At 39.3% G+C, this 14,700-nt stretch overlaps 1 protein-coding gene across 1 annotated transcript; it reads right to left on the bottom strand.

Annotated features, from left to right (window-relative positions):
• Positions 1 to 10,217: 10,217 nt before the first annotated feature.
• LOC131239445 (HVA22-like protein e) lies at positions 10,218 to 12,944 on the bottom strand. The gene is made up of 5 exons (XM_058237143.1): positions 12,797 to 12,944; positions 12,668 to 12,694; positions 12,430 to 12,552; positions 12,068 to 12,260; positions 10,218 to 10,441 (listed from the first exon to the last, which is right to left on the bottom strand). Exons 1-5 carry the CDS (start codon positions 12,841 to 12,843, stop codon positions 10,421 to 10,423), a joined length of 411 nt encoding a protein of 136 aa, XP_058093126.1. The 5' UTR covers positions 12,844 to 12,944; the 3' UTR covers positions 10,218 to 10,420.
• Positions 12,945 to 14,700: the final 1,756 nt, after the last annotated feature.

Below are 14,700 nucleotides of genomic sequence, written 5' to 3' on the forward strand. Positions count from 1 at the left end.
GATTTTCAGAGAATTTTTTCGCATAGACATCCTCTAACTTTACCCATAACTTAGCCGCAGTTTTCTCCCTCATGACATTGTAGAGAACCTCATCCGTGAGACATAAACAGATTAATGATAAGGCCTTCTTATCAAGAGTATTCCAATCATTATCAGTCATAGTAGACTTTTGCTCCTCAAGAGCACCATCTTTGCCTTGCTTGATTAATGAACTGATCATTTTGATCTTCCATAATTCAAAATTATTTTTCCCTGAGTACTTCTCAATCTCATACCTAGTGCTTACCATTATTGTTAATCCTGCAGATTCAAATTTATGCCTCAACGATAGCTCTGATACCACTTGTTGGGATTTGGTCTGTGGAATCACACAAATCTAGATGTAAGATAGCAATCCAAGAGCACCAAGCAAACACAAGATAACACAAAGATTTAACATGGAAAACCCTTTCGAAAAAAAACCACCGCACAAAGTGACAGAATTTCACTATGAAAGCATAAATTACAAAGAGAAAGGACTTACCCGATTCGAACAACCTCGAATCTCACCCTTGTTACACCCTTTTAGAAACACTAAAACCCTTTTAGGAACCCTTGAAACCCCTTTAGAAAGCCTTAGCATTTCATAGAATGGCCCTAGGGACCCCTATTTATAGTTTAGGAAACTCCACTTATGCACCTCTCTGAAAATGCCTCAAATTTACGCAGTCCGCACAGAATCCGCACACCATCTGCGTAACCTTCAACTGGTCGAGCCTAACCCTCGACTGGTCGAGCGTCCCAAAAATCCTAAATAAACCGTTGATGGACTTCGAGTCAAGCTGACATCGACCAGTCGAAGGACCCCTTCGACTAGTGGAGCCAGTTCCTCGACTGGTCGAGCAACACCAAGATTTAAGACATCTTACAACAATAAGGAGTACAAATAAGCTCCTTAAATTCGAAGTAATTATCACATGAGGAAGACGGTGATCTACGGATTCGGAGTAATTATCACCTAAGGAAGACGGTGATAGACCTCATCACGTCCATCCCTACATAAAATTACACAGGTGTGATCATTTCACATATGCCAAGTGTTGTGGCTTGGGAAACCTCATTCCATTACAAGAATATTAAAAGCGTGGGCTTGCTCATGAAAAGTGAAAATGGGTCTACTAAAAATAATTAGACCCAACTTAATTCAGTTGTACTAATTAGTGCTTAAGATATTGAACCTAGACCTGACTCAACCTGCTTTTCTTTTTAACTTGTTCTATATGTGCCAAGTGTACAACAACACCACAGTGACAAACCATGTTTGGATGTCACACATGTCCATCACCCATCCATTCTATTACCATTTATCTAAGGGTAGTTTTATGCTATAAATGCTCTGGAAAAAAATGGAGAATAAAATCTTTTCTAACATGCTCTCAGTTGCATTCGGAGATCTAAAAGTCTAACATGTCTCTGGACTGTATTTTATAAACTATCAAGTCAATTAAATGATTCAATCACCCTTATGTAAGAATTCTATAAGGTGGGCCTTATTGATCAACGGTCTGGATTGTCCTAAGGGTTAGATAATGTGATCGGGTATACCAGTGAGCCCCACTAAGTTGTGATACATTCAGAAATTCATGTATGGGGTGGAGTGCTACAATTGTGATACACACACAGTGTTTTAGAGGAACTAGGATTGTCAAATTCGTGTGGAGTCATAGGGAGAGAAATTTGGATGGGTTTCAAACTCCTCTACCCTCTGTAACTATAAAATTAGGCTGGGTCCCCAAGCCTACACCACCGACGGAAGTTTCAGCCCCATCACAGCTTCTCTAAGGGTGTAAGGAGAGGAAAACTTCGGCATCATATCTACAACAATGGCGTCTCAATCAGGTACGCCATGTATTCAGATTTATAGATCTCCATGTCCGATGCACAGAAGATCCTTTAGCTATTCCGCATTATTACATCTAACAATTGGTATCAGAGCTACTACACAAAAGGTGTGGATGATCTAATTCAGTGATTGGGATTTGATTCTTAATCCCCATATCAGCAGCAGTTAGGAAAATTTGTAATTTTTGAATCCCCAAATCAGATCATCTGGGATTTGAATCCCAGATCCAGAATCGATTAGGGGTTAGATTCACAATATAGAATTGTGATATTCAAATCTGAGTTCCCAAATCCATAATCAATTGGGAATTTCAATCCCAAATTAGAATTGGGTATTTCGAATTCTAAACTAAAATTAGTGGGATTTTGATTCCAATTCACAAATCCCAAATCAAGAAGAATTAAGGATTTCAATCCCAAATCCAGAAATCAGTATTTTCGGATTCACAAATACATTCATTAGGGTTTCAATACCCAAATTCAAAGTAGATAGATATACAGTAAAGGGATTTCACATCCTTACCTATGTTATCTGTAAGAGCAGCCATGATAGTCCTCGATCTAGTGGCCCGCAAGCCATGTCTGACAACGGCACCTGATGAGATGCTGGAGATGAGAAAGCAGATGGATTGATCTAAGTCCATTGCTCATAATAGAGCCGGATTCAATGGGCTTCTTTTATGACTGTGTGCAGAAATCACAGCCATGGCTACAATGGGTATTCCGATCATGATTGTCATTCAAATTGGAAGACCCATTCGCCCAGGGTTTGAGGAAACCAAGGCTTATCAGCGGCAATCGCTCACAGCGTTATCTGCAACTGTTTTCCCATGGCTGAAATGGAGATATCCATCTCTAACAGCCATCTGATGTTGTCTACTAGCAGTGGCATAGAAGGGCGGCGGCCGAATTTGAGGGAAGATTGGAGCAGCAGCCGTTTTCTGGAATTCATTTTCCACATGGCCGTTTTTAGGGCTTTATTGTGGTCAAGTTTCATGGACTCGAATAGGCTATCATCGAGTCTGCCTTCTGGACCCACGACCAAGGCCCACCTCTCACTTTGTTTAAGTTAAAGCAGGCCTAATCGTAGGCTTGGGCCCATTGCTTGAAGCATTGTCCTTAGACGGATCAGCAAACACTGGCCCATATCCAGTGAAAATAATGGACCTTTAGCTTCATTGGGTGGGCCCTGCTTATGGGTCTGCCTAATGGGTCAAAACCCATTTATATACATTTTCTTTTGTGGACCATGTGTGCGGATCCTAGGTTGGGCTTATTTTTGGGCTGATTTAAATTCACACTCATTTCATATTTATGGCCCACACTCTAGTTGACCATATGAAGCTCTTATTGTAGGCCCATTCTAATTTTATTCGGTCCAATTTGAAAGTATGTTGATTATCTATTTAGTGTTTGGGCCTTCCCTTTGGGATCCATTTCTTAGATCTGAGTTATCTATTTAGTTTTAAATGAGCATATAATCTAGATCATTCACTTGATGGACAATAAAGAATATGGACCTTTCGTCATGTGGAAATTATGAATTAGATCGGATCGGTCCATAATTTGGACACAAATGTAAGGATCTAACCATCCATTTAAATTGTTTCATGACAACCGTCTATCATGTGAACGTGAAAGGCTGGACTTGTAATTCTCATTAATGATAACCGGATCATTCAGAGTCTTGAGTCAGCTTCATAGTGGACCCATTACTCATCTTTTAAGAGTTGATATAGATCGTTGGAATGAGGACTATGAAACCTACCCACTTGTTTCTCTTTAAGGCTCCTAATTTATTTATTTTTCAACAATATATACCAACCGCATTTGTGGGCCAATTCAAACTAATTTATATAATTAATCCATTGATGGCAGAATTAAATCGCAATCCTAAGTCAAAATTTGTGGGATTGAATCTGGTTGAGTTAGCCACCACAGTGACCACAATCGGTGAAAATCATCACAAATTAGGACTTGTGATATTAGGAATTCGGTTATGGGATTGCGTTCATCTGCATTCATGTTTCATGCGAACAGTGACGAAAACACAAACGATCACAGTTTGGCAGGTGCATAAACGAGATGAAGTAAATGATGTTAGTGATGTAAAGTTAAAATACTCATCCTACCCACAGGTGTTGAAGTGTCTCAGATTTACATAATCGGCATCGCTTAAATTCATGTTCAGGAGGGTCACTTATATATTATCACCACCTCCAATAGGATGAGTGATGATGATGTAACTGATTCTCACCAGGATAGAATGTTAAGATCCATCTTCATTCTGAATACTTCAGTTGAAAGCCCAAATCAATTGAATTGATAAGTTTTCCTGATATTTGTTTTTATTCACGAATTGTTTTATGTAAAGCAATTTGTTAATGTGAGTATATTTTGCAACCAGTTAAAATTTTAACTCAAGCACATCAAATTCCCATTCTAAATGGGTCTGATTATGTTCAACGGATAGAGGCCATAGAGACAGTCCTGCTTACATTTGGAGATTACTCCAAAAAATTCTGAACTGTCAAAATCCTTTGAAAATAGTCAAAATATTGATCATGTAACCTTATGACATGTATTTGGACATAATAGAAACAAGAAAAAAAAAAAACATGATTCTAATAAGGGATCCTCGGGACCTCACAGTCCTCTAGGTTCTCCAGTTAAAAATTGACCTGAGAATGGATCGAGTTGCGAACGGACTAAAGGAAATAATTGCTTCTTTTGTAAAAAGCTGAGTTATCAAAAGAAAGACTGCGTAAAGTATAAGCAATGGCTCGTAAAGAAGGGCAATCATTTTGTTATAGTCTGTTTTAAATATAATCTAACTGATGTGTCGGTGAATTCTTGGTAGATAGATTCAGGAACTACTATTCACATATGTACTTTTATACAGGACTTACTACAGATCAGGCCACCAACTGATGTAGAACATCAATATACGTGGGCAATGGTGTTAAAGTCAACGTAGAGGCAATTATAGTCTATAGGCTTAGGTTAGAGTCTAGTTGTATAGTGAATTTGATAGATACATTTTGTGTGTCATCTATAAGGCGCAATCTAGTCTCTATTTCTCATTTGGATAAATTGAGATATTCATTCCAATTTGAAAATAAATGATTCAGTATTTACCTCAATTCGATTAAAGTTGACACCAACTCTATGGTGAATAACCTATGCCAACTAAACTTAATTGCCTAACACGTTTATAATTTTAATGGCTTGTATGAATATAAAACAAGATCTAAACATAAACTAAATTGTGAGAATTCCTCCATGTTGTGGCACAGACGATTGTGTCATATATCTTGTGAGAGATTGGACAGGCTTTTATGAGAAAGGGTTCTTTATTCTCTAGACTTCTCTAACTATAAAGTGTGCATTGATTATATAAAAGAAAAACAGACTAGAACCAGAAAGAAAGGTACAACAAGGAGTGTAAGACTCTTAGAAGTGAGAAATACGGACATTTATGGACCACCCTACGGCATTCTGGAGTGGACACAAATATTTTATTACCTTCATATATGATTATTCTCGTTTCGGGCACCTTTATCTTATCAGTGAAAAATCATATCCCTGGATGCTTTTAAAATCTATAAAGCTGAAGTTGAAAATCAACTCGATAAAAATATTAAAATTGTCAGATCAGACCGTGATGGCGAATACTATGGTAGATATGACGAATCAGGTCGCAATCCAAGACCATTCGCTAGATGCCTATAAGATTGTGACATTGTCTCCCAGTTCATTATGCCTGGTACTCTAGAGCAGAATGGTGTAGCTGAAAGGTGTAATCGCACCCTTATGGATATGGTGCGAAGCATAGTTAGTAATTCGACGTTGCCAGAATCTCTGTGGGGTGATGCGATCAAAACTGCGGTTCATATCCTTAATAGGGTCCCCAGCAAAGCAGTAAATAAAACCCCTTTTGAGTTGTGGAATGAGAGAAAATCAAGTCTCTGATATCTACATGTTCAGAGATGTCCTACTGCGACCAAAATTTATAACTCGCATGAAAGGAAGCTCGATCCTAGAACCATAAATTGTTTTTTTATTAGATATCCAGAAAGGTCAAAAGGCTTTCGATTCTACTGTCCTTTCCACTATATCAGGATTGTTTAGACTGAGAATGCCAGATTTATTAAGGACACTAAAAGCAGTGGGAGCATGAACATTAGCAACTTTGTATTTGAGGAAGAAATGACTATGACTATGGTTATAATCACTCGAAATCACAAGGATATAAATGCTGCAGTCAACCCTACAATCACTGCAAAACACCACGTTTAACCTCATGTACAACTCACCAATGAGGAAAATCAATATCACAGCCAACAAGCTCAACCAATGAGAAGCTCTGAAAGAGTGAGAAGACCGGTAAATCAAGACGATTACATCGTATACTTACAGGAGCAGGAGTTTGATATTGGAATGGAAAACGATCCCGAATCCTTTGCACAAGTCAAATAAAGTGTTGATATTTTTTGTTGGTTTGATGCCATGAAAGATGAGTTAAAATTCATGAGGGACAATAAAGTATGGGATCTTGTTGAGTTAGCCTTTGGAATAAGGCCGATCAGTTGTAAATGGATATTTAAAACCAAGTGGGACTCCAAGGGTAATGTCAAAAGATATAAAATCAGACATGTTGCCAATGGTTTTAATCAGCGTGAGAGTATTGACTTTAAGAAAACTTTCTCACCAATATCTAAGAAAGTCTCATTCAGGATCATAATGTTTCTTATAGCTCATATGGACTTAGAGTTACATCAGATGAATGTAAAGACAACATTTCTTAATAGGGATCTGAATGAGAATGTATATATGTTACAACCCGAAGGTTTTGTAGCCCATGACTCAGAACATTTAGTTTGTAAACTAAAGAAATTCATCTATGGGTTGAAACGAGCATCACGACAGTGGTACCTAAAGTTTTTTGAAGTAATTTCCTCATATGGCTTTGTAGAAAACACTACAGATGAATGTATCTACATTAAAATCAGTGGGAGTAAGTTCATTATGATGATTTTGTATGTTGATGACATTCTGTTAGCTAGTAGTGACAACAGGATGTTAAGCGACACCAAGAAATTCATATCTCAAATATTTGAAATGAAGTACCTTGGTGACGTCACTTATGTTATTGGCATTAAGATCTGTCATGACAGATCTCGTGGACTGCTCAGCTTGTCACAGATGGCTTTACTAGGATACTCGAAAGGTATGGCATACAAAAATGTGATCCTGGATAGTCTCCCATTGTAAAGGGTGATAAATTCGGCCAATTTCGGTGTTCCAAGAATGATTTGGAAAAGAATCGAATGAAGGAACTTTCGTACGCATCAGTAATATGGAGTATCATGTATACTAAAGTCTGCATGCGACCAGACATTGCGTTTGTTATTGGAATGATAGGCAGGTATCTATCTAATCTAGGAATGCAACACTGGATAACTACAAAGAAAGTGTTACACTACCTGCAAAGAACAAATGATTTTAAACTCACATATAGTAGATTTGACCATTTAGAGTTGGTTGGGTATTCAGATGCAGATTAAGCCGACTGCGTTGATATTAAGAAGTCCACCTAATGCTACATCTTCATGATAGTTGGTGGGGCTGTCTTGAAAAAGCGTAAAACAACAACTACAGCCTCATCCACCATGGATGTTGAATTCATTACTTGTCATGAGACATCTAATCAGGCATTGTGGTTACAACGTTTCTTCTCTGGTTTGTGGGTACTAGAGCATATCTCGAAATTATTGAAAATATTTTGCGATAATTCAGCTGTGCTTTTTTTTTCTCAAGTAACAACAAGCACTCATCAAGGTCGAGGCACATCAACATCAAATAGCTTATTGTAAAGCAAATGGTTCAGAATTGTCAAGTGTCTATAGAATTCATCAGCACAAAGCAAATAATTGCAGATCCGCTTATCAAAGGGCTCCCTCTTACTCTATTTCAGGAGCATGTTACATCCATGAGAGTCATTAATCTCACAGATATTTTTTCAGTTAGTGGGAGTTGAGCGTGTTTTAATTTTACCGACATTGAAGAGATCTCATTTGATAAAGTTATTTGATTCTGAAGTTTATTTATGTTTCTCTTAGTATGTGTAATCTATTTTGAGTAAGTAGAACTACAGTCATATTTCATTTGAGACATTTGAAAGCTTCAGAACCTCTTAAGGATAGACACACATCATCACATTACGTGTGTAATCCTTATACCACACTTCCTAGTTCCAGATCTATGTCATCAAGACTATTAGTATTTGTGATCGTACTTAGCCACACTTCGCTTAGATTGAATATTGTGATGACTACCGCGATTCGATATTGATAGTCTTGATGGACTAGATTGTCATAGCACTACCCATATTGTTTAACAATGTAATCGGTTAACTATTTGGATGTTTTTTCAAATCAAAAACATATATTTCAAAATATTTTCAAAAGGGATTAATTATTAACATTGATCAAATGTGGCTCAAGTAGGAGAATGTAAGAATTCTATAGGGTGGGCCTTATTGATCAACGGTCTGGATTGTCCAAAGGGTTAGATAATGTGATCGGATATACTAGTGGGCCCCACTAAGTTGTAATACATTTATAAATTCATATAAGGGGTGGAGTGTTACAACTGTGATACACACATAGTGTTTTAAAGGAACTAGGATCGTCAAATTCGTGTGGAGCCATAGGGAGAGGAGTTTTGATGGATTTCAAACTTGTTTACCATCTGCAACTATAAAACTAGATTGGTCCCCAATCCTACACTACCGACGCAAGTTTCAATCCCATCACAGCTTCTCTAAGGATGTAAGGAGAGGAAGACTTCAACATCCTATCTACAACAATAGCGTTCCAATCAAGTATGCCATGTATTCAGATTTATAGATCTCCATGTCCAACGCACAAAAGATCATTTGGCTATTCCACATTATTACATCTAACACCTTATTATTTCCAAAACAAGCCATGCCCACCTTACCAAACATCGGACCAAACTGCATTGCTTTTGATCACTTCTTCTTTTTTAAATGAAATCCAATCTGTTCAGAAGATGGGGCCCACCAAGGTGAATTGCCAAACCATATATAAGGCTACTTAAAAACTCAGATAGGGCCACTTAACGTCAGAGTCTTTAGACAGGATTTTACATAGTGAGCCACCCAAATTTTGAATCGACTTAAAGAGTTTGGAATACAAGTATTGTACAAGGGAGAGCACGTGATGGTTCGATTGGATATCATGCAAACAGCACAATGGGCCTCACATTCAGATCACGTTGTAGGTTTGGCTCAACCTAGGAGTTTCATCCAATCCATTCTTCTGTTTTACATGAAATCCAATCAGTTCAGAAGATGTGCCATACCAATCTATTCTTCTTTTTCGCCTGAAATCCAATCCATTCAGAAGATGTGCCCGGGTATGTTTTTAGTATAGACCCGACGGACTGCCCACATTATTTTATGCTACGTGAGGAAAAAAAAAAAAAAAAAACCTTAATTATCAAAATAGACTACTTATTCATACTGACAAACTTAAAAAGATGAAAATACCCCTACTTTTGCCGGTTGCTTACCCTAAGCAGGCATGGTATTTTCATCAAAAAAACCAACATAAGCATAGCGGAGAAAAAAGCATTGTACGGACTCTACTGTGCTAATTTTTTCCATTGAATATCATGAAAACAAACACGTTGGGCCGCACATCCACATCCCATCGTAGGTTAGGCTCCACCTACTAGGAGATCATCTCCACATGACCTAGCAAGAGAGAGACGTGTAACAGATCTGAAAACTGCATTGCCACCACTTTATTCTTCTTCTTTTTTACATGAAATCCAATCCGTTCAGAAGATGTGCCCCTAACAAGATGAACGGACAAATGAAAACTGCATTGCTACCAATTCATTCTACTTTTTTACATGGAATCCAATCCGTTCAGAAGACGTGCCCCAGCAAGATGTACGGACAAACAAAAAATCAGGCTACTCAAAAACTCAAATAGATGGGAAATTAACATGAAAGGCTTCAGACATGATTTTACATGGTGTGGCCCATCCAAAATTTGAATCGACTTTAGTTTGGTAGGCCAAGATAGCATAAGGCGGAGCACATGATGGGTCCTATTGGATATGATCATGCCCACACCACGGTGGGCCACACACAGAGATCGCGTTGTAAGCTCTGCTCAACCTACAAGGAGATCATCTCCATATATATTAATGCAGTGGCACGTCCCTAGTTTTTAATTGGAAGGCATGGACATTACTCATTCCATCCAGTGGACCACCAAAGAAAATACAAAATACAACAATTTTCGTAGAACATGTTAGATTATATGCATACACGTATCACCTATATGCCCCACCACAAGTGGATCAGGTGACACGTGTCCATGTGTGGTACATCAGAACACAGATACAAACGCACAAGGAAACGAGATTACACATCAGTCAAAAGTACAAACGAGAAAGAGGAGTATTCTCTGGCAAGAAAGAACTTTTTTTTTTTTTCTCTTTAGTCGGCCTCATGCTCTCCCTGCAAAATCCCAGGCATTAATCAATACAATAAAAACCCACGCAAAATAAGATTAATAATAAAATAACAAAATCAACGGTCTAGATACTGGCTTTTAGTTTTATACTATTATGGAACATGGCCCCGCATACCCACCCACGAAGGTGACTTGCCTGTAATCCAAGGTTCTGTTTGGCCCACCACGATGGAGAGCCAAAACTCATGAGGTCAAACGAGTAAGGATCCAACCGCCCACCATTGAAACCTTTGTGGGGTTACAGAAGTTTCAGGTCCGGGTTATATGGAAACGGATTGGCTACTCCCCCTGCCACCAGCCCAGTGGCTGATGGTCGGTGCTATGTGGGCCCCACCATGATGTATGTGTTTCATCGATTCCGTTCATATTTTACATATCATTTTAGGGCTTTGATCCCAAAAATTAGAGAGATAAAAATATCAGGTGGACCACACCACAAGAAAACAATAGTGATTGGATATCCACCTTTAAAATCCTCCTAAGGCCCACTGTACCGTTTATTTGTCATCCAATCTGTTTATTAGGTCATACAGACCTAGTTGAAGGGAAAACACAAATATCAGCTTGATCCAAAACTTGTATGGCCGCCAAAAGGTTTTTAATGGTCCACGTTCATTCAACACTGTTTCCTGTAATGTGGTCCACTTGAGCTTGGGATATACCTCATTTTTGGCTCTTATACATAAAATGATCTAGAAAAATAGATGGACGGCATTGATGAAACACATACATCGTGGTGGGGCTCATAGAGCACCGACCACCAACCAATGGCTGATGGCAGGGGGAGTAGCCAAACCTTTTCCGGGTTATATTTGTATTTTGCATCCATCCAGGGTTATGAACGCGTTGGATTGCATCTAAACATCACTGTGGGCTCCAGGAACATTTCAACGGTGGGTGTGTCCGTATCCACCTTCCTGGATCCCTGACCGTGGGGCCCACTGTAGTGTATGTGCCTTATATCCGCGCTGTCCATCCATTTTGAAAACTCATTTTAGGGCATGATCCAAATCTCAGGTGGGCCATAATATAGAAACCAGTGGTAATCGACCATTAAAAACTTAGTCGTGGGCCACAAAAGATTTAGATCAAGCTGAAATTTGTATGGTCTCTTCATCCAGGTCTTTATGAACTTATCAACAGGTCGGATGCAAATAAACATTCCGGTGACACCACGAAGCTTTCAACTGTGGGTATTCAATCACTACTGTTGCCCGTGGTATGGTCCACCTAAGCTTTGGATCTGCTGCATTTTTTGGGATCATGCCTTAAATGAGCTTTCAAAATGAATGAACGGTGTGGAATACATCAGTGGGCCCCACAGTTAGGGATCCACCCAAACCACGCCTCCGTTTCCTGTGCCATGGCCAACTTGAGCTTTGGATCTCGCTCGGCTCATATCCTACAATGAGCTGAGGAAACAGATGGACTGGATATAACACAAACATAGTGGTGGGCCCCAATAGCCTTGGGAAGAGCCCATGATTCAGTGATCTAATCCATTGATAGGATGTGCATGGGCCAATCAGAACCTACCGCACGTCAACTGGGGCCCACTTCTTATTTAAGATAGAACATCAAGAACAAAAAAAGACCCAAATCAAAGTCACCTTCTTGGGAGTAATGAAATCCATGAACTTGTTCTTGCCCTGTGGGGATTGATGAGCTTTCCCTACTCTGCCGCCGCTGTATTTCTTCAGCTGCTCCCTCACAAACCTCTCGTATAAGAAAGACGCGCCTTTGAACTGCGGCAGCACAAGCCATGCCACAAATGCTACCTTTACCGTATACCATATTGGTATCCTACAACCAAATGCATCAGAAGAACAAGAACAACACAAACAAAATATAAGTATTTTCTAGAGGAAAAAGAAAAAAAAAAGAAAAAAAACCACCTCGTGGGTAAGTTAGCAAAAGCCCCCCACCAAAACATGAACTAGTCGCATATGATAGAAGGAACCTGGTCCATTACCATTCTAACAAGGGTTCCAGCATCATCTCCATGAGGGTGAGGAACGAGTACAAGATCCAATAAGCTAACCACTGCTCATCGTCCACCTTCGATGGGCTTTCAATCGCTTCAACCGATGCATATCTGCCGTCAATTTTAAAAAAATATTAAAAAATAAAATAAAATAAAAATAAAAAACCCATTAGAGATAAGAAGAAAATATAATATATAAAAATGTAGACATGGGTTTTTTCCTTACAAGGGGTATAATAGCATCACCGTAGGCCTGCATGTACCAAAAAAATAAAAAGTAAATAAATTTAAAAGAAAAAAAAAAAAAAAAAAAACAGAATTCCCTGAAAATGAGAAGTGGGTTTTGTAGAATTACCCAGATAGTGAATGGATATAATTCAAGAAAGTCCAAAAGTGGCCCATGTTGTATAATTTTTGGGTGTACAAGATCCAATATACTGTTATCTTGTGTGGAAGTAAAAGTGATTGTGGAAGGGTTGAGAAACAGAGCTTGGTGTTGTGTTGGTACTTGGGTGGGAAGGAGGGTCCTTATAAAGGGAAGCGGATTCGCTACTCCCCCGGCCACCAGCCCCGTGTCGGTTCTCTGTGGGCCCCATAATGATGTATGTGTTTCATCCGTTCCGTTAATCCATTTTTACAGATCATTTTAGGGCATTATCCCAAAAATTAGAGGGTTATAAATCTCATGTGGACCACACCACAGGAAAACAATATTGATTGGATATTCACTGCTAAAATACTCCTAAGGTCCACTGTACTGTTTATTTGACATCCAATCTGTTGATTAGGTCATACAGACCTAGATGCAGGGAAAAAACATGGATCAGCTTGATCCAAAACTTTTATGGCCCCCAAAAAGATTTTACTTGTTCATGTTCATTCAACACTGTTCCTGTAACGTGGTCCAATTTGGATTGTAATATACCTCATTTTTTGTCCCATGTCGTACAATGATTTAGAAAAATGGATGGACGGCATGGATGAAACACATACATCAAGGTGGGGCCCATAGAGCACCGACCACCGGCCATTGGCTGGTGACGGGGGAGTAGCCAAATCGTTTCCCTTATAAAGTGCTGGTGGGCCACGTGGCAACATCTGAGGATGGATCGGATTCTTTCTTAGACGTGTCGTCCTAGATTTCGCACCGTCCAGACCGAAGGTCTTAAAGTTATCATATGTTTTTGTCTGCCGTTGGATTTTAGTATGCCTTTGCTTATGGGCTCTCCAACGCGCAAGCCACGTGGCATGTTTTTATCCTTGGAGACAAGGTCGGTTACACCTGTCACGTGATGGAAGTGAGGGGACGCGGTGCGAAAGCATTTCGCATGAAGTTCCTGCGAGTGGGCCATACGAGATGAAACAGTGGGAAAGGAATGGCCCGTTGGAACCTTCCTAGGTTGATGTTTGTATTCCATCTAAACCGTTTATAAGTTCATTTTCACTAAGATGAAGTGAAAATATAGGAAACTTAAACCGATATAAAACTTTTGTGGCCATTTACATGTTCCAACGGTGGTCACTAAATCCCCACTGTTTCCACTCTTATGACCCATTTAAGTTTTGGATACATTCTCTTTTTGGCCGCATGTAATCAAATGAGCTCAAAAAACGGAGGAACGGAGTGTCTTTCTGACAAACGTGGCAGTGGTCCCCGCAATGAATTCTTGAGCAGGAACTTCCCCTGACGAGAGATGGAGATGGATTGGCTACTCCCCTGACAGCCCCGTGGCTGATGGTCGGTGCTCTGTGGGCCCTACTTTGATGTATGTGTTTCATTCATACCGTTCATTCATTTTTACATACCATTTTAGGGATTGGTAGAAAAAATGATAGAGATATAAATCTTAAGTGGACCACACCATAGGAAAACAATAATGATTAGATATCTACCATTAAAATTCTCCTAAGGCCTATTGTACTGTTTATTTGACGTTCAATCCATTGAGCAGGTCATAAAGACCCAGATGAAGGGAAAAAATAAAATCCTCCCGGTGCTTTGTCTACGACGGACGATTGTAGCTCAACTGGCAGACTGAGTAAAGATACTTCATTTCAACACTCGAGGTCTTGGCACTGATCCCTAGTGGGGTTGGCGGATTGCGTGGTGTACCTTACACCGGCTATATATCTGCTAGATTGACTTCAGCAAGTTTTGTGGGTTTGATTATTATGTAAATGTTATATCCAAACCGTATGTGTTATATCCAAACTGCCTATCTATTTTGCCAGCTCATCTTAGGGCTTGAAATGAAAAAT

Source organism: Magnolia sinica, chromosome 3 (assembly GCF_029962835.1).
Source record: "Magnolia sinica isolate HGM2019 chromosome 3, MsV1, whole genome shotgun sequence".
NCBI classification, from domain to species: Eukaryota; Viridiplantae; Streptophyta; class Magnoliopsida; order Magnoliales; family Magnoliaceae; genus Magnolia; species Magnolia sinica.

Bases quoted from the DNA above. Each gene is read 5' to 3' on its own strand.
- LOC131239445 (XM_058237143.1), bottom strand. From the start codon at position 12,843: ATGGGCCACTTTTGGACTTTCTTGAATTATATCCATTCACTATCTGG. The intron at 12,695-12,796 runs GTAATTCTACAA...TGGTACATGCAG, and splicing joins TATATCCATTCACTATCTGG to GCCTACGGTGATGCTATTAT. The intron at 12,553-12,667 runs GTAAGGAAAAAA...AATTGACGGCAG, and splicing joins GTGATGCTATTATACCCCTT to ATATGCATCGGTTGAAGCGA.